The sequence below is a fragment of the Peromyscus eremicus genome, chromosome 16_21 (assembly GCF_949786415.1).
Source record: "Peromyscus eremicus chromosome 16_21, PerEre_H2_v1, whole genome shotgun sequence".
In the NCBI taxonomy this organism is placed as follows: domain Eukaryota; kingdom Metazoa; phylum Chordata; class Mammalia; order Rodentia; family Cricetidae; genus Peromyscus; species Peromyscus eremicus.
In genome coordinates this window covers 61347459-61371589 of record NC_081432.1, presented here as the reverse complement: position 1 = coordinate 61371589, position 24131 = coordinate 61347459, and the positions used below count along the sequence as shown (strand labels likewise).

The following is a 24131-nucleotide window of genomic DNA, read 5'->3' as shown; positions in this document are numbered from 1 at the left end:
GCCTCCCTCTGGCTCCTAAGGGGACCGTGCGCATGGCCTGGCGGGCATGGCGTGGAGTGTGCGCGCGCACACAGACACAGACAGACAGACAGACACACACACACACACACACACAAATAATTAAAAACAAAAATCTTAAAAAAAAAAAAAAAAACACCAAAATAAAGAACACTGGGAATGTGCAAGTAAGCCAACTACAACTAACAAGATGTTGATTGTACACGCTTCTCTTTATCTTCTAAGAACTGGGCCCCTTCTTATGTAGGTGCCAGGAGTCCATGTTTACTGCATTTAACAGCTGTGTTTTCAGGAGCATGTATGTTCCAAATTCTGCCTGCACACTGTCTCAACCACAAAAGATCTGAGGCAACCTATAGAGAGTACAAAGTAAATAGACTGCAACAAGACCAAACATAGAAGGCCCAAATGTAGTATTTGTAGATTTTATTGTGATACCCAAAACATACCTCAATTTTTAAAGTGCAGAAACAAAACGAACAAACATTAACAACAAAAGCGAGGGAAAGGAGCAGTGAGCAACGTGGATAACAGACCCTACAGCCAGAGCTAGGGTAAGTGTGAGCAGCGCCTGGCAGCTGCGGTGTGTAAAACATGCGCTGGGAAGTCTGCTTAGCGGACTTGAGGACAGACTCTCAGTGACACCCTACACTTTGTATACTAACAATTTTCCCAAGCCTATCTATGTGCATCTCGAATGTTAGCCTGGTTAACTGTTTCTGTGGCAGGGATGAGGTAGGTAAGCAATGGTATCAATGAGTAACTTCAAGGCTCACGTTTGACAAGAAGACAACTTGTGAAGCACAGCAGGAGATCCTAAACAAAGTGATTTGAGCAACTCTGGCGGGAAACCTCCCTTCTCTCTCTCTTCCCTCAGTGGACTGTGAACATGGAGCAAATGAGTGTGCTCAGATCCTGTGGTAAGGAAAACATTACTGGGGTGACCCAACAATAAGACGTAAGAAGCCTAGTTTGTGCTAACCCTACAGTTAATTCGCCCTGGGGAACTGACTGCCTCTGAACTATTGGGTAAGAAAAGATAAAATGTGCAGGAAGAGCCCACACTTTGGTGTTGCTAGAAGCCTAGCCTATGGGCTCACACACTCCAAAACAGAAAGGGAGGCCATCATAGTTCAAAGGATGAAAGCAACACTCGAGCAGACTCAGTTCTGTTCGCCATCACTACGGCCAACAGCCAGAAAGCAACAGCAATCCCGTCATGCCACCCAACCATCTCCAGGAGAGGCCAGCCATGTCCTCAAGCAGGGGCTCCACCCAGTACAGCCACATACAGCAGTGTGTGGCCACTGTGTCTTATACCAAATCCTCGGGAGCTGGGGTCACAGACAGTCTTCACCTTCAGAGCTGGCAGGGACAACCCTGTCCTGCCGATAACCTACAGCAGGAAAGGCCCAAGCTTCTCCATTCTTCACAATTACCATCCTTGAGGACAAGCCAAATCCATTTAAGGCATGAAGTAAAAAACAGCTGAAATGGGTCAGGAGGGGGGTCCAGAGCCCCAGCACATGGGCTACAGCTGGAAACCAGCTGGGGCCAGGGGCCCAGGACCCCGAGTGCAGCACCTGCTCCTCCTGGGCAGTACCCTGGTGACAGCTCAGCAGGTAGGCAGCTGCCAGTCACTAACGGATGCCAGCCACTGGCACTTGCTGCTGTTTTCGGATCTTGTTGAAGAGTTCCATGTACTGTATCATGGTATCTGCTGGCCCATACACAGCATCATGTCTGTTCCCAAATACTGTGGGGGCCCCTGGCGTGTGGCTACCTAGAAAACTCTGTAGGAACTCAAGCAGGAGGCTCCAGCAGTCACTAGCCACCACACAAGGGCCATACTCCACCTGGGACAGAAGAAGACAGCAAGGGTAAGGACAAGGACGAGGCTTGCTTCTCTCCCTCCTACTACCACTGCTACCATTCAGAGTTACACATTGAAAAGACTACAGGATCTTGGTCCTGGAGGTTCCTGAAAAGAAACTGTCACTAGGGTACATTTCTCTACCAGGGATACTCCCCAGAATCACTTTCCTCTGGTTCTTATTCTGTGACAGGATCTAACTGTGTAGCTCAAGCTGGCCTTGAACTTGTTATGTAGCCAAGCTAGCCTCAAACTCAGAATCCTCTGGCCTCTACCTCCAAAGTGCTGAGACAGGAGGCATGCACCAGCCTTGGGAATCCTTATTCTATACATGCTCTACAGGAAACTACAGTCTGCAGGACTCTCAACAGCCTGATTCCCTACGCCAAATGCCTTTCAGGGTTTTTTTTGTTTTTGTTTTTTTCAAGACAGTGTTTCTCTGTGCAGTGCTGGCTGTCCTGGAACTTGCTCCATAGAGCAGGTTGGCTTTGAACTCAAGAGACTCGCCAGCCTCTGCCTCCCAAGTGCTGGGATTAAAGGTGTGTGTCACCACTGCCCAGCTGGTATTTCTAAACTAGCTTCAAAAAAGTTTGTGTTTCAGCTTTGCTTGCTTACTAAAGGATACATTTCAAAAGCTAAGCCCTGCAAGCTTGTATCTTGTTGTATTTTGTTTGTTAAAACCTCAGGTAATGCTGGACACAGAACAGGCTGTGGACTTTGATTTGGAAAGCTATCTACTGCCATACTCCCCATATGCCACTTTCAACACCTATATATTTACGGTCAGAGATGAAGGCTACCAGCCAATAAAGATGCTTGCCATCAAACCTGATAACCTGAGTTTGATCCCCAGGACCCACATGGTAAGAAGAAAGAACCGATTGCTCTGATCTCCACTAATGTGCTGTGTACATGTACACCTACACCTACAATAAATAGAGCAATCTTTTTGACTAAAAAACCAACTGGATGAAGGCATCTCATATGCATATTCATGCCAGAAGGAAGGTTCCACAGCTCTGGAGACCTCTCATAAGACAAAGAGAGGTACAGAGGCACATGACTGACATCCCACCTCCCACACACCCCTCAGAAAGCTGTCCATTCTGGCCCTTCTTAGGAAGGGTGGTTGGTGTCTCTATATCCTATCCTCTGCTTTCCTGACTATGGCTTCAGTTTTCAGCAAGTGAGTCTTGCTAGGCTTTTTACTTGCCGTGAACCCACTTCAACCCTAGGCCAGAGATTGAATGTTGCTCTTGAGAGTGGAGTTGGTTGCTAGCACCCACATGGTGACTAACAACTTTAAAAAGCCTTTGACTCCAATTCCAGGGCATCAATCAAATGCCTTCTTCTGGCTTCTGTAGGCACTGCACACATGTGGTACACAGACATACACACAGGCAAAATACCAACACACCCAAAATAAAAAATAAATCTAAAGAATCTCTGAGATAGAAGGATTGCATGAATTCAAGAGCAGGCTACATTACAGACTAAGACTGACTCCCTCTCCCCCCACTTCTCTCCCTTTCTCCCTCTCTCCCTCTCCCCCCTCTCAAGCACCAAGGCCTGCTCTGTACCTTCAGCACCACACAAACCAGACATGGTGAAATACATCTATAATCCCAGCACTCAGAGGTGAAGGCACAAGAATTAGAGTCCAAGCCAAATGAGACTGTCTTAAACAACAACAGAAGGAAGAAGCTGGGTGTAATGGTACACTCCTGGAATCTCAGCGCTTGGGGGCAGAAGCAGGAGGACCATAAATTTATCAAGCTTGGCTACAAAGAAAGTTCAAGGCCTGAGACATGAGTCTGCCCCGACCCCAAACAAAGACCCCTGTAGTAGAGGCAAGATAGATACTGAATAGTCTGAACCAAGCAGGCCCTGGGAAACTTCCAGAACCCTTGTTGTGCAGCCCATAGCATAGTCCACTTGTCCTTCACCAAGGTCTTACCTCCACAGAGATGCCACGGGCACTGGGCCCCATCGTGACCGTGCCCACCTTCACCAGGAAGTCACAGTACTGGTAGCGAGTGCCCCGGGTCTCGATCTTGCTGGCCTTGGCGCTCTGGAAGAAACCCTTGAGCTTCACCATGAGCACATCGAAGTTGGTGTCAGCAACCAGACAAGGGCCGTTCTCAAAGAGGGCAAAGCAGCTCAGCGGGTACTCAGAGTTGTGCATCACGTACATCAGCTTCCCGGCCTGGCCTGCAAGGGACAGACGGCCCACTCATGATCAGGACTTCTGTCAACTTACCCCAGGATAGTCAAGTGCACCAAACAAGGCCAGCCAGCAGTTGGTACCCTGCAGTCTGAGAAGGGGAAGGATCCTTAAAAGCTGCCCTTCTCCAGAGAAGCTCGGTAACTGGAAAAGCCAGCCAGACAACAGGGGCTAAACCCACCTGAAGAGTACCCGGGGAGTCTCAGGGTGTCGAGAACAGTTGCGTGGTGAGCTCGAAGACGGCTACTTTTATCATGATGAGTAGTAAGCCATACAGAGACTCTTTTCTAGATTATCATCTGTAATAAATAAAACTAAGGGCTGGTGGTGTTGCTTAGCAATAAATACTGGCCTAGCCCTAAGTTCCAGCCCCAGAACGTCAAACATAAAAGTAAAACAGAAGTAACAACATCTGGCATATCTCTCAACCTCAGCAAATGCCTCCTTTGAACTCTAAATGTTTACTGGGCATGGTGGTGCACACCTTTATTCCAGCACTCAGGAGGCAGAGGCAGGCGGAGCTCCATGAGTTCGAGGCCAGCCTGGTCTACAAAGAGAGTTGCAGGACAGGTTGGGCTGTTACACAGAGAAGAAATCAAAATGCTCTTGCGGAGGCTCTGGAATAGGAAGCCTGTGAACATTAGGCTAGCACAGCAAGCAGGCGACAGCCAAGTTGAGTTAAGTTTTATCTGCCATGCCTTCAAAAGCTGGCAGTGCCTCCTGCAGGTAAGGGCAAAAGCTTGCAGCTGTTGGGGAGACAGCTAGGAAAGCAAGTACACTATGAAGGAACCTGGGCTCTGGGACCGGAAGCTGTACTTTCAAGCCCCTTTCTAGTCTCTGTTTCCTCATTATGTACTGTTGTTTTAATTGGTTAGATTTGGTTTGGTTTTTTCTTTTTTTAAATTTACTTTTATTTTACGTTTATTGGTTTGTTTTTTTGGGGGGGTTTTTTTGTTGTTGTTTTGTTTTGTTTTTGGTTTTTCGAGACAGGGTTTCTTTGTGTAGCTTTGCGCCTTTCCTGGATCTCGCTCTGTAGACCAGGCTGGCCTCAAACTCACAGAGATCCACCTGGCTCTGCCTCCCAGTGCTGGGATTAAAGGCGTGTGCCACCACCGCCCGGCTTGTTTTTTTTTTTAAAGATTTATTATTTATGATGTATACAGTGTTCTGTCTGCACACCAGAAGAGGGCACCAGATCTTATTACAGATGGTTGTGAGCCACCATGTGGTTGCTGGGAACTGAACTCAGGACCTCTGGAAGAACAGCGAGTGCTCTTAACCTCTGAGCCATCTCTCCAGCTGTTTATTGGTGTTTTGCATGTATGTGGTATGAGGGTGTCAGAAGCCCTGGAACTGGAGCTGCAGACAAGTGTGAGCTGCCATGAGGGTGCCAGGTCCTCTGGAAGAGCAGCCAGCGCTCTTAAGGGCTCATCTCTCCAGCACCACCACCTCCTTTTTTACCTTGTTTTGACAGACAGGGTTTACCTGTGTGGCCTGGCTGGCCTTGAACTCAGAGATTACGCTGCCTCTGCCTCCCGAGTGCTAGGATTAAAGGCGTGCGCCACCACTTGGCTTGATTTGGTTTTTTGAAATAGGGTCTTGTTACATAACCCAGAAAGGTCTGGAATGTGGCTGTAACTCCCTAATGCTGGAATTACCGGAGTCTGCTACCAAAGCTGGCTTGATTTCCTTGTTGCTTACTTTGTGGTACGGGGGCTACAGAGCTAGACCCCTGAGTTTTGCACACGCTAGGTTGGCGCTCCCCATTCAACAGCCCCAGCTCACTCACTGATTCTACTGGTTTTCTAGATGCTTTTTCTTCAAAGATGAGGGATTAACTATGTATCTCTGGACAGTCTGGAACCCTCTATGTAGACCAGACTGGCCTCGAACTCACAGAGATCCACCTGCCTCTGCCTCCCGAGTGCTAGGATTAAAGGCCTATGCCATCACCGCCCAGCCTCCTGTTGAACCTTCTTATCCGCTTTTCTACAGGCTTTCTCCAAAGAGGGAGAGCTATGTATATATTTTTTTATACGGGACTTGGAAGAAGGCAAAACATTGAAACCAAAATTCTCCTTAACCCACTCCAAGAGAGTAGATGGCCACAATTTGAAATACTTACTATCCACTCAAAACTATCCATCTTCAAACCCTGCCTGCTCCTCCAACTGCATGTCCTTGCCTACTTGTTCTTAAGAACACACTAAGTCCAATTAGTGCTATCTGTATGTGCATGAGTGGGGGCCACCATCTTACGTTTGGAGATGGGGCTCTCACTGAACCCAGAGCAAGGCTATCAGGCCAGCAAACCCCAGGGATCCTCCTCATCTCTACCTCCCCAGCTCTGGGATGACAATAATGTGCTGCTGCTTTCCTCTGCCTCCCCAGTGCTGGGATTAAAGGTATGCACCACCATGCCTGGCTTGTACCCAACTTTTAAAGTGGGTTCTAGGGATCCAAACTCCAACTCTCATGCTTACAAGACAAGAAGTTTACCAATGAGGCCATCTCCCTAGCCCCCTAAAGCCTTTAATTTACATTTATGTCACGGGGCAGGGGCACACACGTGTCATGGCATGTGTATGATTCAGAGGAGGGCACTTGGGAGAGTCTGATCTCTCCTTCTACCATGTAGGTCCTGGGGATAAAATTCAAGTGTCAGACTCAGTGGCAAGCACCTTTACCATTTTGCCAACCACCACCACCACGCCCCCACCCCACCCCTGCCCACCCCTCCAAAAAATCTTTAAAAAGGTGGCTCAAGTCTGTAATCCTAGCCTGGAAGGCTGAGGCTGAGGGTGTGGAGAGCGACAAAAGGAGACCGTCCGTCTCTAAATAAACACAATATGGTAGCTCTGTGTATTCAAGAGGCTTAGGCAGTATAACTGCCCCAAGTTTGGGCTACACAGCAAGACCCTATCTGGAAAAGATAAAGAGGGTCAGGAAGACAACTCAATAGGTTGCCAAGCCTGACAACCTGAGTGTGATCTCTGGGAGATGGTGGGAGAGCCCCAACGCCTGCAAGTTGTCCTCTGACCTCTACTTCCTTGTTCGGGTGCATGTACATACACACATACACATATGAAGTAAAAATATAGATAAACAGATGCACAAATCTACTTTGAAAAATGGGCATAGGGGCTGGGAAGACAGCTCAGTGATGACCTAATTTCTAATCCTCAGCACCCAGGTACAAAACCTGGAAGGTGTACATGTCTGTGATCCCAGTGTCGGGAACAGAGAGAGGTGGATCCTGAGATCCACTGGACAGTCAGCTATCCAAAATGTCCAGCTTCCAGCTCAGAGAGAGGTCCTGTCTCAAGGCAATCGACAGAGCCAGAGAAGAAAGCACCTCACATCCAATGTCCTCCTCTAGCCTTCACAGGGGTGCACATGCACAACCTCTTAAACCCACACTCCAGTGCATGCCCCCCACAAACACCAAAACGAAACAAAAACCACACTCACAAATAAGGCTAGTGATGGGTCAGAGGTAAAGGTGCCTGCTGCTAAGCCTGATAAATTAAGTCTGATCCCTGGGATCCACATGACGGGAGAACACAGGCTCCAGAAAGCTGCTTTTGCATTTCATACCCATGCCATGACGCTCAAGCACGTGAGCCCATGTGCGCACACCCCCCACACCCACACCCCCCACACCCACACACACTAAATGAATGAATAAAAAGGGTCTGGTAATGATAGTCCTTGCCTAGCATGCATGAAGACCTGGGTTCTAATCCCAGCACCACATAATCTGAATGTGGCGATGTACACCTCAGATCCCAGCACTAGAAAGGTAGAAGCAGGAGGATCAGAAACACAAGGTCATCAGCTACAAAGCAAGTTCAAAGCTAGCCTGAGCTACATAAGACCTTATCTCAAAAAACCTAACTAATTAACTAATACAAAATAATTTTTTTTTTTTTTTTTTTTGGTTTTTCGAGACAGGGTTTCTCTGTGTAGCTTTGCGCCTCTCCTGGAACTCACTTGGTAGCCCAGGCTGGCCTCGAACTCACAGAGATCCGCCTGGCTCTGCCTCTCGAGTGCTGGGATTAAAGGCGTGCACCACCACCACCCGGCACAAAATAAAATTTTAAAAAGCGTGACTACCTGAAAGGGACCAGAAATCTAAGACTTTAGCATAAGAAAAGATCAAAGGAAAAACAGGACTTGAAGGAGGCTGTGGAAGAAGTACTTCCGCCCCACGGGGCAAGAAAGTTGGTATTCCAGCAGGGAAAAGAGTGTAACAAGAAGCCGTCAAGATGGCTTGATGATTCTGATCACTGTTCTGTCAGGAGACTAGAGTTCAAATCTCAGCACCCACACTGGGTTGCCCACAAGTGCCTGGAACTTCAGCTCCAAGGCCCTTCTGGCCTCCATGGGCATCTACATAAACAAAATAAAGCTGGGTATAGTGGTGTACTTCTTTATCTCAGCACTTGGAAGGCAGAGGCAGGCTGATCTCTGTGAGTTCAAGGCCATCCTGGTCTACAAAGTGAGTTCCAGAACAGCCGGGGCTACACAGTGAGACCCTGTTTCGAAAAAAAAAACAAACAAAATAAATAAAGTAAACAAATCCCTTGTTTAAAAAGTTAGTAATGGAGAGGGAAAAGCCAGCAGGAGGTCGGGAGTTCAGTGCCTTCCCTGTAGTGCACTGGCCTCTCTGCTGCCCCCTGCTGAGCTTAGCCGGCTCTGCACTGAGCCTCCAGCACCCATTCCTCAGTCTGTACTGCCAATTCACCTTTCACCTTTTTAAAATCCAGTTAATGGCATGTCAGTCCGCAGAGTCACTCAAAGTTGATCCTATTCTGTTCTCAGGTCTATACACTGGAATTACATATCTGATTCGTACTACATGAAGCTGCACTGCCTTGAACTTTTTAAAAAGCAACTAAGGTCTTTGTGTGAGTAGAAAGGGGGATTGCTGGGGACTGAACCCAGGGCCTTACACATGCTTGACGAGTGCGCTACCACTGAGCTATGACATCACCTCTTAGGACACTGTTTTTAATGTTTTATTTTATGCGTACAGCTGTTTTGCATTCATGTATTTTAGTGTGCCACTTGCACCCCAGATGTCCACAGAGGGCACTGGGCATTGGATCCCCTAGGACTGGAGTTACAAGTGGTTGTACTGCCATGTGGGCACTGGGAATCAAACCTGGGTCCTCTAGAAGAACAGCCAGTGCTCTCAACTGATGAGCCATCGCCTCAGCCCCAACACTATTCTTTAATGAAGAAAGCACTTCCGGGTGTTGTAGCCAATTTCTGTTTTCCCTGTCACTCTCTAGCCCAGGCTGGCCTTGAATCCAAGTTCAGTTCCCAGTACCCATATCAGGTGGCTCACAACCACCTGTAACTCTGGCTCAAGGGGATCTGACACCATTAGCCTCCATAGGCACCTTCACTCACGTGCACATATCCACATACAGGAGTATACACACTCTCAAGCACACACGTACACACACAATTAAAAATAAAAACAAAATTTTAATTCAACAAACAAGTAGGTCCAAACTGCAATGTGGCCACCGCAAACAGATGCCAATGAATAAAAATATGTGTGGGACTCCAAGCCAGGATCGAACCATCCGCTCACAGGCATCTACTGACCTTGGCCACCGAGGGTGGAGGCAGCTGTGTGGTAAGTCTCACAGTCCACACAAAATGTTCCTTGTTTCTCTGCCCCAAGCATCTCCAATTTCCTGGTGAGGAGCTCCACCGTCTGCTGGACACTCCTGCCCTCAGCCACAGGCATCTGGGACACACTGAAAAACAGAACATCAAGTCAGCAGTGTCCAGAGACAGATATGTTCTGGCTCAGCCACTTCCCAAACAGGTAACAGATCAACAGGGCTAGGAATTACTTTAGACAACACTAACTCTGATCCCTGCCCCTTAAACCTGAGAAAGGAAGAGGCCCACAGTTCCCAAGGGTTCCTCTAACAAGCAGAGCACAGGTCTCAAGTGTCTCACAAGGGGGGGGGGGGGGGGCCGCATTAAGTTTTCTACCACATCAGCATTCCCCAAGTAAGGCATGCGTGCCAACATTTAAGTGATGATTCTAGGTGGTACACATTGCACACATTAAGTACCACTGAGTTGTACAGTGATTGTGATTGATGGTGTATGCTGCCAAGCTGAGAGAACCTAGAATCACTGATTATTTGTTAGAGACAGAGTCTCAGTACAGCCAAAGCTGATCTGGAGTTAGCTACATTAGCCCAAGTTGACCTCAGTCTTTTAGCAATCCTGTCTCAGCCTCCCAGGTGCTGGAATTATAGGTCTACACTTGGCTGAGACCTAGCTCTTTTTTTTTCCCCCCCATTTTGTTTTGTTTTTGTTTTTTCGAGACAGGGTTTCCCTGTGTAGTTTTGGTGCTTGTCCTGGATCTTCCTCTGTAGACCAGGCTGGCCTCAAACTCACAGAGATCCGCTGCCTCTGCCTCCCAAGTGCTGGGATTAAAGGCGTGCGCCACCACCGCCCGGCTGAGACCTAGACTCCTGACTATGTCTGTTGAGAGTCTGTATTTAACTAAACCAGGAGTGGACAAACAGCTGAGCAGGACAGCCCCTCCTCCTGACTATGGACACAATGTGACCAGCCACTTCCTGCTATTGGGGCTCAAATAGTGAGTCAACAAAAACTCTACCAGAAGTTGCTTCTGTCAGGGACTGAGCCACAGGCAGCTGGCAGATTGTGCTCTAGACATTGTGCCCAGAGCTTTCCCACTATCAAAGAGTCCCATTTAACAGCACCAAGACCAAGAGAAAGCAGCCCTCAAGTGCATCAGCCTAGAAAAAGAGGCTCAACAGTTGTTTCAAGAACTTCAACTGTTTTCCAGATTTCCACCTTATGATGTAGCTTCCCCAAGGAGCAGCTTCCCCGTGGCAATTACTGTCAAGCACCAGCTCTGTGCGAGAACTGTAGGCCTTCTGATGAATTCCTTCCTTCTTTCTTCCTTTCTTTCTTTTCTTTCTTCCTTCCTTTCTCTCTTTCTTTTTCTATTTTTAAGACAGGGTCTCACTATGTAGCTCTGGCTATCCTGGAACTCATTATGTAGCCCAGGCTGGCCTCCAATTCACAGAAATCTGCCTGCCTCTGCCTCCCAAGTGCTGGGATCAAAGGTGTGCCCCTTCAGATGGCGTGACTGAACCTTCTAAAGGCCCTGTCCTGTGTCAACTTACTGCAAATGGGGAAACTGAAATCACCAAGACTAAACGACCTGGACAAGGTCAGACAGTTAACGGACAGTATCATCAAGATTCAACGCCATGCAACCTGGCTCCTCCTCTGTGCTTTTGTTGTTTCTTTGTTTTGTTTGTTTCTTTGTTTATTTTTTTGTTGAGGCAGGGTTTCTCTATGTAGACCCAGATGTCCTTGAACTCACAGAGATCCACCTGCCTCTGCCTCCCAAGTGCCTCATCTACACTCTTTAACCATTCTCCTACACTGCCTCTAGGGATGTCATGGCCTGCTAATATTTATTAAATTTTATTTATTTATTTATTTATTTATTTATTTATTTATTTACTTACTTACTTACTTACTTACTTATTTGGTTTTTCAGGGCAGGGTTGCTCTGTGTAGCCCTGGCTGTCCTGGAACTCAATTTGTAGACCAAGTTCAAGGCTGGCCTTGAACTCAGAAATCTGCCTGCCTCTGCTACCTGAGTATTGGGATCAAAGGCGTGAGCCACATTGACTGGCAAGGTAGAGTCTGCTAAAATGGTTCTAAAGAGACTTTTGGAGCCCGAGAACTCACACTGCAGCCATTGCTCATCTGGAATTCACTACATGAGCCCCAGCTGACCTCACACTTGCCTTCTCCTGCTCGGCCTCCCATGTACTGGAATTAGAGGAGCACACTTGGCTGAGATCTACTGTATGAACAGTAAATAAATAATAGCACAGATGGTACTTAACTGTATGAGAAAGTCAAGACTTTTTCCAAACTACTGTGTTTTGTTTTACTTTACAATCAATCAGTTAGATAAATCTATTAAGTGGGAACCCTACTGTTACCAAAACCTGTACTCTGTTTGAAAAAAGCACCAATAAGCAATATATGAAACAGAAGGGAATCGCTAAACTGACACTGTGACAGAAATTCTGGGATTCTGAGAAAGTTGAACCGACACTAGTAGGCAGGGGAGCCCTTTTCCCAGGGACTACCTTCTCTGTACAACGAACCCAAGGCAGGCAGGCATTGGTGGAGCACTCCTGTAATCCCAGGACGCAGGAGCAGAGGCAGGTGATGGGAAGTTACAGAGCACCTGTCCTACACGGCCCCTAAGAGCACACATAAAGATGGGGGATGGCGGATTCTAGGGCTCAGAGACTCTACTGTGATTTCTATTTTCATCGCCGACAGGCACTCTTTACAGTGTGATGAGGTTGAGACAGGCTCCTGGTGTCAACTGTGGAGCATGTATCGTCACTAAAAAGCCTGCAAGAGCCTAGGCTACCTGAACAACTTCCCACACGCACCTTTCACTGAACAAACCTGTGGCCCGTAACTGCACGAACCCTGGCCTCCAGGCATCTCTAACTGGGAAGATGCACACCACTACCGAGATTTTTTACGTGTAATTAATGCCCAGAAAAGCACAGTGTGCAGACGTTACCAACCACCTCTCTTTTTCCAAGTGAGATTTAAAACATGTTTGAGATTAAAAAAAAGTCAATAAAAACTGACTCAAACATATAGGAAGTGGTTCCTGAATTGTTAATGTGCCTGGGACCCGATCTCCAAATCCTCAACAGTTCCCTCTCCCCTCCCTCTGACACTAGACCCAGTATCTTAAAGCGGCCACATTAAAGCCAGGCTGCTAACACTGCTAGCAAAATGTAAAAGTCACTTTCTCCTTGCGCCCTTTTTCATCCCTGTCTGCAAATAATTCCTAGTCCAGAAACCCTATTTCCAACTTTTGGGTCCTACTCGCGATGGTACAAATGCCTCACGGATGGGAAGAAGTACCAAGAAAAAGAAGATACAATTCCTGACAGGTTCTCGAGATGAAGCGCTCGCTTTTGCAAAGGGATGCGTCTGGGAAGGAAGAAGCACCACACGGTGTCCCTTGCTCCACACGACCCGAGGACAGCTTTGCAGCCCGCGAGGAACGGAGAATCTCCCTCCCCGGGCCACTACAGGCTTACAGGCGCCTTCGCGACCCCAAGCTCCGCCCCACAGAAACCCTTGCATTCCTACCAAGTCACTCCCATGGCGTAGGGTCAAAAAGGTGGCACTTGCAAACACTCCACTCAGAGACTCCAGAGGCCCACGGCAGGTGTAGCCACCTAAAGCAGGATGCAGGCGTGGAACGGGCTCCGGAAATACGCAAATACTGAGCGCCAGGGCGGCGCGCCCACAGGAAAGGGGCGTGTCCGACCACCCCGGCGGGGACACCTCTAGTACGTCATCGATCCGGCTCCGCCCCCAACGCGCGCTTTGCTTTGACAGGACAATTTACGTTACATTCATGAATTCTGGAAACGGTGACTCGGACGTCCACCTCTTCCAGACAATGAAATTACCTGAGAATTTGGGGAGTCCAACTCCAGACCCCGGAGATCTTCGAGAGATGGCGGTATATGAGGAACTTCCGGCCTCCGAACGCTGGGAGGCGCTGTGACCTCTCGGTGACCTCTTGGACACCGGAATACAAGGCGCAAGCGCAGTCTCAGCTTTAAGCCGGCTTCCCACGTGTAAACCTTGTGGGCAAGTTTTTCGAGAAAAATGCCCAAATTCAAGGTGGCCCGTGGGGCCGGGAATCAGGAGAAGCATGCACCTCTGGCCGAGCAGATTCTGGCTGGGAACGCAGTGCGCGCGGGGACCCGAGACAAACGGCGGGGACGCGGGGTCGAAGAGGAGGAAGAGTATGTGGGACCCCGGTTGAGCAGACGGATTTTGCAGCAAGCCCGGCAGCAGCAAGAGGAGCTCGAGACTGAACACGGGACTGGACACCAGCCTGCAAAACCGCGAGAGCGCGCCACGCGGCTGGGTGAGTGACAAGGGGTGGAGTGGTGGGTTGGGCCGGGTTAACGCAGTCCATCCGGATACTGGTTTGGAATTAAAAAGAAGAGGCAGCTTTTCTTTCCCGCGTGGTCCTTCACTTCCACTCCTGGCTTCTGGAACCTCAGAGTTAAGCCAACAGGAAGTGATCGCTCACATCAACTTCTAATATTTATTCTCTGGGCTTGTGAAGTATTTGTGGGCTCCTTGCGTAAAGCTTTTAACAGCGCTAAGAGTTTAGGCAGTTCTGATACCGAAATAAACAAGATACTCGTCCCTGCTTTTAGCACTGGAAATCTGTCCCTAGGCAGAGAACATTAAATAGGTAATGAAGCAATATATTCCAGCCAGGAGCGGCGGTGCTCACCTGTAATCCCAGCACTCGAGAAGCTAAGGCAGAAGAAGGCCCTCTTGGGCTACATAGTAAGTTCCAGAACAGCCTGAGCTACCTACATGGTATAGCCCTCTCACGCAAGAGCGTGAGAGAAAATGAATATATTCCTATTCAAAACAAAAAAACCCGCCATTAATTCTACAGGACAGGTTTCCCAGGTTTCGTGCCTTTCTAACTAAGATCTGAAAAGCAAATGGGAAATGTTCCAGTAACGGAGGAAAGAAGGCAGTATTGTTTAGAAGCGCGGGGGTGGAGGTCGGGGTGGGCAGCACAGATGAGTGGGAAAGTGCTTGATACTTGTCACATTGGGGAGGAACTATGTTGACCTCCAGTTGCTTAGTCTCTCATTCTTATTTGTCCTAAAAGCAGTATTGAGATAGTTGAATATGGCTTTAGGACCACAGTAGCTTTACCTGCTTTCTTTTAGGTGTTTTGAGGTAGGATCTCATGCCCAGGATGGCCATAAGCTCCATTTGTAGGTGAAGATAACCTTGAACTACTGGTTTTTGTCTCTGCTTTCCAAGTGGTGGCATTATACATGTTTGATACCATACCTTCCCTTAAAAGAAAAAAAAATTTTTTAATTATAATACTGTGTCTCCTTGAGTTGCTCATGCTGGACTTGAACTTACTCTGTGACCAAGGCAGGCCTGGGCTTTTGATCCTCCTGTGTTGCTGTCAGCAGACTCCAGTTCAAAGCTGTCTGTTTGATGACTACTCCCAGCCTTTTCTCCCAGACATAGCTCTTCCAGTAACCTGACATCCTTATATCCAGCTGTCTACCTGACATCTCTCTGCTTGCTCCATGGAGTCTGTTAGCACACTAGCCTTCCCTTGCTCAAAACAGAATCTTGGGCTCCTCTTTCTCACTCTACATCCGATTTGTCGGGAAACCCTGATGACTTTGTCTTCAGAATATATCCAAAACCGGATCAGTTTCCATTAACTTGAAACATCCACCTGTTTAAGCGACCACGATCTCTCCCCTGAATCACTGTGGTATCGTCATAATTTGTGTTCTGTAGCCTCTGTGGTCCATTCAGCAGCTAGAGATCCACGGCGCCCTGTTTGGTCTGTTTCTGCTGTCAGCTAGGGAGGTGATGAGAGAATTCAGTTGGTCAAATACAAGCTTTCAAAGCAGGAGGCTCTGACTTCAATGCACAGCAGCTTGTAATCCCAGAGCTAGGGAGTTGAAGACAGATCTCCTGGGCTCACCAGGCATCCAGTCAGGCCTAATCAGCTAACCCCAAGTCCCAGCCAGACCCTATCTCAAAAAAAAAACGAGGTCATCAGATCCTGAGGAATAACACTGAAGAGTCACCTCTGCTGCACATGTGATGTAAGTGTGCACATACATACGAAAACTAAAATACCATCCCACAGATGTCCACATGCATCTCTGCCCTGTTTGTTTCGTAACACTTATCTTCTTTTGTTTTTTTTTTAACATTTATTTATTTTGTGTGCATGTGCGGCGTACCATGATGCGTGTAGAGAGCAGAGGAAAACTCTCAATAATTGGTCCTCAGATCTTAACACTTTGTTCTCAGCCAGGCAGTGGTGGCACTCGCCTTTAATTCCAGCACTTGGGGGGCAGAAGCAGGCAGATCTCCAAATTCAAGGCCAGCCTGGTCTACATTTCCAGTCAGCCAGGGATACATAAAGAAACCCTGTCTTGAAAAACCAAGTAAAATAAAATAAAAAGAGCATTTGTTCTTGCAGAAGACCGGAGTTTGGTTCCCAGTATTCATGTGGCAGACCACAGCTATCTCTAACTCCAATTCCAAGAGATCATATGCACTCTTCTGACCTCTTTGGGCACCAGGCACACTTGTGATGCACAGGCATACACATAAAATAATATATATAAATCTAAAACAAAATTTAAAGAAAAACAACAATAATACTTTGTTCTCACTGAATGAGCTCTGCATACTCTCCTGAGCTGTGTATACCCCTTAGTCCAATTCTGTTGCAAATGACCTGCAGTTATGCAATATTTCAACTCCTTTGGTTTATTAGACTCTTTCTAGGGGCTTTGCCAGATATGTGTGGTGTTTCAAAAGTCAGGCAGATTTCTGTGAGTTTGAGCAAGTTCCATGCCAGCCAAAGCTACATGGTCAGTCAGTCTCTCTCTCTCTCTCTCTCTCTCTCTCTCTCTCTCTCTCTCTCTCTCTCTCCAAAAAAAAAAAAGTCTGGAATTCAATGTTAGGCATTTGTGGTACATGTTTGTAATTTTGACAATTGGGAGGTAGAGACAGGAGAACAAGGAATTCCAGATCATCCTTGACTGCATAAGTCAGTATTGTGGAATAGAGTATTTGTTTAACTATGTAAAGATGTGTTAGATTTGTTTGTGTTATAGAATAATTGTTTAACTATGTAAAAATGTGTTACATTTGTTTATACTGCATTTGTTTAACTATGTAAAGATGTGTTGCTGTTTCACCTTGCCTGCCTAAGGCACCTGATTGGTCTAATAAAAAGCTAAACAGCCAATAGTTGGGCAGAGGAGGGATAGGAGGAGGGTCTGGGGCTCAGAGAGAGAAAAGGCTAACCTGCCATAGGCCAGACAGACAGTCATGGAGGAAACAGGAAAGCAGGATGGGCAGTACATAGATGAGGTAAACAAGTCTCAGGGCAGCACATAGGTTAATAGAAATGGGTTGATTCTCTGTGTAGCTTTGGTGCCTGTTCTGGATCTTGTTCTATAGACCAGGCTGGCCTTGAACTCACAGAGATCCGCCTGGCTCTGCCTCCCGAGTGCTGGGATTAAAGGCGTGTGCCACCACTGCTAGGTGGTTAAGACTAGCTAGAAACAAGTCTAAAGCTAAGATTGAGCATTCATGGTTAATAATAAGTCTCCGTGTCATGGTTTGGGGGCTGATGGTCCAAGAAAGCCTGCTACAAGTCAGTAACTTGTGTATTGGTTGATTAGAGACTGAACACTACTGCCTAGCCCTGGGGCCTTCCAGGTTGGCTGTACTTTTCCTTTCGGGCCCTATGGTCCTGTTTCTGGCTCTGGCTCTTTAATTCTAATAACATTAAAGTCCTTTTCTCTGATGTGAGACACACTCTTGCTCCCAAATTGCCCATCCAAAGCCTCATCACCCTCTGTACTAACCTAAGCTCTTGTGGTACATACTGCCTCTCCCATGGTTTAGTTTGAGCACATGATACAGCTCTGCTGTGCAGGCAGCATGGTGGGGTAGAAGGCACCGTCAGGGCAAACTGCCCGCTGTGGACACATCAACTTTCCTGCCCGTTTGAACTGGTACAGTGATAGTGCCTGTTTCTTGGAGTTATCTGGACTAACCAGGTTTCACGTGTGTACTAGAACGGATCCTTCTAGGTCCCTGGGGATGGCATGTCAACCATTATTTACCAGCATCACTCTGTCTGTTTCATTTGTTGTATTTTATCCCCCAAGATTCCAAGTCTCTGGGAGCAGAAAGATTGTTTGTAACTCTGCTCCTTTCTTGCGCACATGTGTGTCTCTGACACCCTGGGCGTGCAGTACCTGGCGGAAGTGGACTGACGCAGAAGCCACTGCCCTCCACGCTTACCATTTTATCTTCCCCCTTTAGGGCCCGGAGTGCCACAGGATGGATCCGATGATGAGGATGAGGAGTGGCCCACCCTGGAGAAGGCAGTCAAAATGACCGGAGTGGACTACCAAGCAGAGGTGGTTGTAGACCCTGAAGATGAACGTGCCATTGAAATGTTCATGAACAAGAACCCTCCCATCAGGTAGGGCTCCAGAGTTGGGACAGTGGACCCTGGTAGAAAGTTCCCACAGGCTAGTAAGTTCCCTGGCCAGCTTTTGGTCTGAGCATTGCCAGCTGTAAAAATACACCTTGACCAAACCTTCTGAATGGGTGTGACCCAGACTCTAAGTATCTCCCCCTTTTGTCCATCTGATGTAGAACTTCCTGGGTTACCTGGTTCCTTTTTCTGTCTGGGGGTCCATTCTATTGGTTTGTTCTTGGTATGTTGCTCTCAGATCTTCCACTTCATTTGGGCTGGGTTTCTAGAACCTAAGGACCTTTAGCAGCTGTCCTTATATCTCTCCTCTCGACACCAGTAGTGATAATGAAAAATTATCCCAGGGGTTACTAAATATCACCAGAGGGGTAAACAGCCTCCGGGGAGAAGCACAGATTCATCCCCATCTAGTTTAAATGCTGCTTCTAAACCCTGCAGGTATTTAGATTGCCTGTGGGCAGATGATGGGCAGATGTGTCTGGCCCAGAGGAGGGGAGTGATTTTAGGGCGAAGGGCCCTCAGCCAGTGTCATCTGCCCCTGCATGACATGGGGCCGTCCTTGGTCCTTCAGAGTGTGGTGTAGCACGTCTCTTACCATGACTGTGAAATGATGATAAGGGGACTAAAGGATGAGTGGCTTGAGGATGTGGAATGGAGAGAAGCGCCCTCCCAGATGGGTGTCTGACAACTCTAATAGAGGTCACAAGGTGTGGATCTGGGCCGTGGGCCTGTCCCAGAGGGCTCTCGGCCCACCTCATACCTGCTCTTTCATGTTCGGACAAAGTTGGCAGAATGGATTTCTGCAGACTGCTTAAGTGACAGGACAGTAGAAGAAGGGACTCGGGGAACTCTGAGCACTTGCTGCTGGCATCTTCAGAAACCAGGCCAAGGTCTTTGGGAACACAGCCATCAGGCCACGTAATCTGGGGCACATTGGAGGTACTGTAAAGCACCCAAACTAGAGGCTGAAAGACTGAAAGTTCACCCTTTCCCCAATAAAGCCGTAAGGCCTTAGGTAGGTTGTTAACTTCTGAGTCTCAGGCCCCGTGTCTGTGTCTGAGAATAAAAGTACCTCCCATCAGCTGCAGCGGCGCGCACGCCTTTAATCCCAGCACTCAGAAGGCAAAGGCAGCTGCATCTCTGAGTTTGGGCTAGCCTGGTCTACAGAGCTAGCTCCAGGACAGCCAGTGCTACCGAGAGAAACCCTGTCTCAAAAAAAGAAAGAAAGAAAGAAAGAAACAAACAAACAAACAAACAAACAAACAAACAAAAAACAAAGAAAGGGAAAAAAGTGCCTCCCATCAGTGTCCTGCAGACCACAGGACACAGATTGGAAAGTCTGGACACTGCCACCTGACTTCCTGCCGTGCTGGAGGCTAGAACCCAGGGTCTCCTGTGTGCTAATCACTAAGTGACACTCCCAACTGAAGGGCAATTTTAAGTACACATCAGTGAATTCTGAAGATGCCATTAGCAGACTATAACCTACTATGGTGGTAATTATGTTAAAGTTTTATGTTTTGATTTCTTCATTTTGCTTTATGTGTATGAGTATTTTGCCTATATGTGCATTCCTGGTGCCCATGAAGGTCAGAAGAGCGAGAACAGGCGTTACAGCCACTGTGTATATGATGCAAACTGAACCCAGGTCCTCTGCAAGAGCAGTGAGTGCTCTTAACCACTGAGAAGTCTCTCCAGCCTTAAAGAGGCTGAAGATGGGGAGACAGCAAGATGGCTCAGTGGGCGAAGCATGCTTGTTACACAAGCCTGGTGTACTCACTTCAAGGCGGAAGGAAAACTCAACTCCAGATTTGGAGTAGGCAGCCTTTGATCCGTAGTGACTCCAGACTGACAGTTCTGAGTGGTCCACGGCAGTCTGTCATTTAACCCTGTCGTTGACCGGACAAGCTATTCCTACTGCTGTCACCACTTTCCAGCTAGGAAACTGAGGGAGGCATAGAGGGGTAAAGGGACAGGCCCAAGATCACACAGGGGACAGCAGAGTGACGCCTGACTAGAACTGACCGCAGAGTCCAAGGACCTAACTAACCAACCACTGCTAGCTTTGTCTTAAGTGCGGTGAAACTCAGGTCCTTCGCTCTCTGCAGCAGCTTGTGGTGGCTAATTGGACATAAAGGGAGCTGAGGCAGGATCCCAGCAGGATCCCAGTTTGTCAGCGTCCAGAGGAATTGTACGTTGCTCACTTCTAGCCGCTCTTATGCTAACACTGGAACAATAGCAGAGACCAGCGTGGCCCCTGTGCAGGGAGGACATGCAAGTTTGAAGCATTCCTGTTTTGCTTGGGGGCTGTTTTGTAGTTCTCTTTTTTTCCTTTGAGACAGGATCTCGCTATAGAGTCCCAGCTGACTTGGAATTCCCTATGAAGACCACCACACTGGCCTTAAACTAGAGATCTGCCTGCCTCCTGGGTGTTGGGATTATAGGCTTGTGCTCCCACGGCTGCCTGCCTACCCTCCTCCCTCCCTCCCTCCCTCCCTCCCTCCCTCCCTCCTTCGTTCCTTCCATGAACAGGGTGAGGGGACTTTAAAGCTTCCTGGAAAGTGACCCTAGCTCCTCATCCTCCTCCCGTCCGTCTCCGTAGACGCACTCTGGCTGACATCATCATGGAGAAGCTGACTGAGAAGCAGACAGAGGTGGAGACGGTCATGTCAGAGGTGTCGGGCTTCCCTATGCCTCAGCTGGATCCCCGAGTCCTGGAGGTCTACAGAGGAGTCCGGGAGGTAAGGGCTCTGAGGGCACGTGTGGTGGGCTATCCTAACAGGAGGGCTGTCACACGGGGTACGTGACTGAGGCAGAGATGGTGGGCTCAGGTTCTTGCGCTGCCTCTTGCCTGGAAGTCACAAAACTGGTCACCTGAAAAATGAGCCTTTTGGGGATTGTTCTGAAGGTAAGTGAGGCAGCGTATAAAAAGCCAGCGACGGGCCAGACCTCAGCCCTGGGTGCTGAGGGTTTTGCCTCCCTCATCCCCAGGTGTTATCCAAGTACCGAAGTGGGAAACTACCCAAAGCTTTTAAGATCATCCCTGCACTGTCCAACTGGGAGCAAATCCTCTATGTCACTGAGCCCGAGGCCTGGACAGCAGCTGCCATGTATCAAGCCACCAGGTAGTGTAGATGGGCTGGGGTGGCTGTGCCGTGGGGCAGGGGTGGCTGTGCCGTGGGGCAGGGGTGGCTGTGCCGTGGGGCAGGGGTGGCTGTGCGGGCCCTCCCTCTCTTAGCCATCCCATTGGTGGGCCCATGGACCTCCTCCCCCTTGGACTTGCTCCTATTGCTCCCTAACTTCTCCTCTTGCATTTTCAGGGCAGAGTCCTCTAGTAGACTTCTATGGGAGGGCTTATATAGCTTCCAGGACACAGCCCTGGTGTGGGAGAGTAGCTTGAGAATTTGATTCTCTGGGTGAGCTCGGATCCCTTGTGATGGGGAAGGAGAGCAAGTAGCTGAGGAGCCAGCAAAGACTGGACTGGGGCAGCAGCTCGAGGTGCCTTGCTTCATCCACAGAAGGCCATGGGTTCAAGCACCAGCACCTTTAAGGGAAACACTAGGGTCTGGAGAGGTGGCTTGGCGGTTAATAGCACTTGTCCTTCTAGAAGCCCTGGGTTCCCAACACCCACATGGTGGCTCTCGACCATCTCTAACTCCAGGAAATTAGATTTCTCCTCTGGCATCCATGGGTACCAGGCACATATGTGGTGCAGACATGCATGCAGTCCAAACACACAGACAGAAAATCAAATTCAAAACAAAACACCAGAGAGACGGTACGTGCTCTGATTTGGGGGCATCCTATGTTGCCGCGTGTTTCCTCTTTAAGCTGACCAGGGTGTGGAATACACGTTTCCCCCACACCCCTCTCTGAACTAGAAAATGTCTCACATGTACCATCCACGGGGAGAGTTAAAGGGCCAGATACTTTTATGACTTGGAAACCCCCACCCCGCCAGGATTTTTGCCTCTAACCTGAAGGAACGAATGGCCCAGCGCTTCTACAACCTTGTCCTGCTCCCCCGAGTACGCGATGACATCGCTGAGTACAAACGGCTCAACTTTCACCTCTACATGGCCCTCAAGAAGGCCCTGTTCAAGCCTGGAGCCTGGTTCAAAGGTGAAAACCCACTAGTAGGGGAGAGAGAAGGGGGGTCAGAGCGGCTGGGCGAGTGGCTGTGGTCCATCAGTGGTCCTTAGGTGACGGGGTGGCTGGGACTGCTTCATCTCCCTCACCGCAGACCGAAAAGGTCACTGTGTGTGACTCTGCCTAGGAATCCTGATCCCACTGTGCGAGTCTGGCACTTGTACCCTCCGAGAAGCCATCATCGTGGGCAGCATCATCACCAAGTGCTCCATCCCGGTGTTGCACTCCAGGTAGTGTTGGTGAGGTGGAGGAGGAGAGGCCAGGGCTTGGGCGAGAGTGGAGAGTGAGCTGTGATTACCTAACGGCGTGTATGATACTCCAGTAGCATAGAAGGTCTTCAAGCGCGGGATCCTAGGGCCTGGCACGTAGCACGTGTTCAGGAAATAGTTAAATGACGGCGTGAGTGAATGGATAGCAAGGAAGAAAGTGATGAAAGGTGGCAGTGGGGAGACATTCGGACGCACTCTGTGGTTGAATATAGGGACTGATGGTTCTCCAAGCCAGAGGTGGAGGTGTGGGCTGGCTGTGGAGAGATGGTGCAGAGAATCCCAGCAGTGTCCTAGTGAGTAGATGGGGAGGCTGTAGGTCAGGGTCAGTCTGGGGAGAAGACTCTCTCCAGCATCTGTCTCTGGCTCCACCTTCCCTCCTAGTGCGGCCATGCTGAAGATTGCCGAGATGGAGTATAGCGGTGCCAACAGCATTTTCCTGCGCCTGCTGCTAGATAAGAAGTACGCGTTGCCCTACCGGGTGCTAGACGCCCTGGTCTTCCACTTTCTGAGCTTCCGAACAGAGAAGCGCCAGCTGCCGGTGCTCTGGCACCAGTGCCTTCTGACGTTGGCACAGCGCTACAAGGCCGACTTGGCCACGGACCAGAAGGAGGCCCTCCTGGAACTGCTTCGACTGCAGCCCCACCCCCAGTTGTCTCCTGAAATCAGGCGTGAGCTTCAGAGTGCAGTCCCCAGAGATGTGGAGGATGTTCCCGTCACCATGGAATGAGAACAGTCACCTGCCGTGGTCCAGGGGCCATGGGAGGACCCCAGGACCCCAGCTGGTCACCCAGGATGTAAAGACCTGGTCAAGGCACTGAGGTCGGGTGGCACCTGTGGTGTCGGTCCTGGGCAGGCTGATCTGGTTGGTTCTCTGCCGTTCTAGGCTTTGGTTCCTGCTCACTTCAGCTCACTGGAGTTACCCGAGTTCAGCATCCCCACCACCCAGCTGGCACTTGGTCTAAGGCTGCTCTGCTGTCCCTGTCAGCTCACCAGGTTGCAGATAAAGCAGGGCAGTTATTTATTGGAGCTCTGTGTTTGGTACAGTCGCTGGAGGCGCCTGCCTGCCCCATGGCTAGAGGTGGGAGTCGCCCGAGGCTCTTCCCTGTTCCCAGTTCTGAGAAGTGGTTCTTAGTCCCACAGACCCCTCACTCTACCCCTTATTTCTCAAGTGTCTCTCTAGCCTTTTCCCTTGCTCTCCACAGAGAGGAAGTGTGTGCGAGCCGCCTACCATTGACGTGACATGTTGATGGGCTCCTGGGGGACAGCAGCTGCTGCTGCCGTAGAGCAGCAGTTCATGGGAAAGGTGGTAGCCGGGGTCCAATGCCTGTTGTTTGCTGATGAGCAAAGAACAATCTTCATTTGTTTTCATGGCTTGGGGAAATTTGTATGAAATGTTAGTTGCAGCCAGGCATGGCCAGG

The 24131-nt window shown here is 49.0% G+C and overlaps 2 protein-coding genes across 3 annotated transcripts; one reads left to right on the top strand and one right to left on the bottom strand.

Moving 5' to 3' along the window:
• Positions 1–429: 429 nt before the first annotated feature.
• Positions 430–13865, bottom strand: Med20 (mediator complex subunit 20). Of its 2 annotated transcripts, none has more exons than XM_059244058.1 (4): positions 13658–13865; positions 9735–9889; positions 3849–4102; positions 430–1874 (listed from the first exon to the last, which is right to left on the bottom strand). In XM_059244058.1, the coding sequence occupies exons 2-4, from the start codon at positions 9877–9879 to the stop codon at positions 1659–1661; spliced, it is 615 nt and encodes a 204-aa protein (XP_059100041.1). In that variant the 5' UTR covers positions 9880–9889; positions 13658–13865; the 3' UTR covers positions 430–1658. The 2 variants fall into 2 exon arrangements, with proteins under 2 accessions (XP_059100041.1, XP_059100040.1); XM_059244057.1 differs by lacking the exon at positions 13658–13865 and adding an exon at positions 13332–13475.
• Positions 13469–23738, top strand: Bysl (bystin like). Its single transcript, XM_059244056.1, has 7 exons — positions 13469–14124; positions 18117–18279; positions 20897–21035; positions 21286–21419; positions 22256–22416; positions 22571–22673; positions 23094–23738. Exons 1-7 carry the CDS (start codon positions 13860–13862, stop codon positions 23437–23439), a joined length of 1311 nt encoding a protein of 436 aa, XP_059100039.1. The 5' UTR covers positions 13469–13859; the 3' UTR covers positions 23440–23738.
• Positions 23739–24131: the final 393 nt, after the last annotated feature.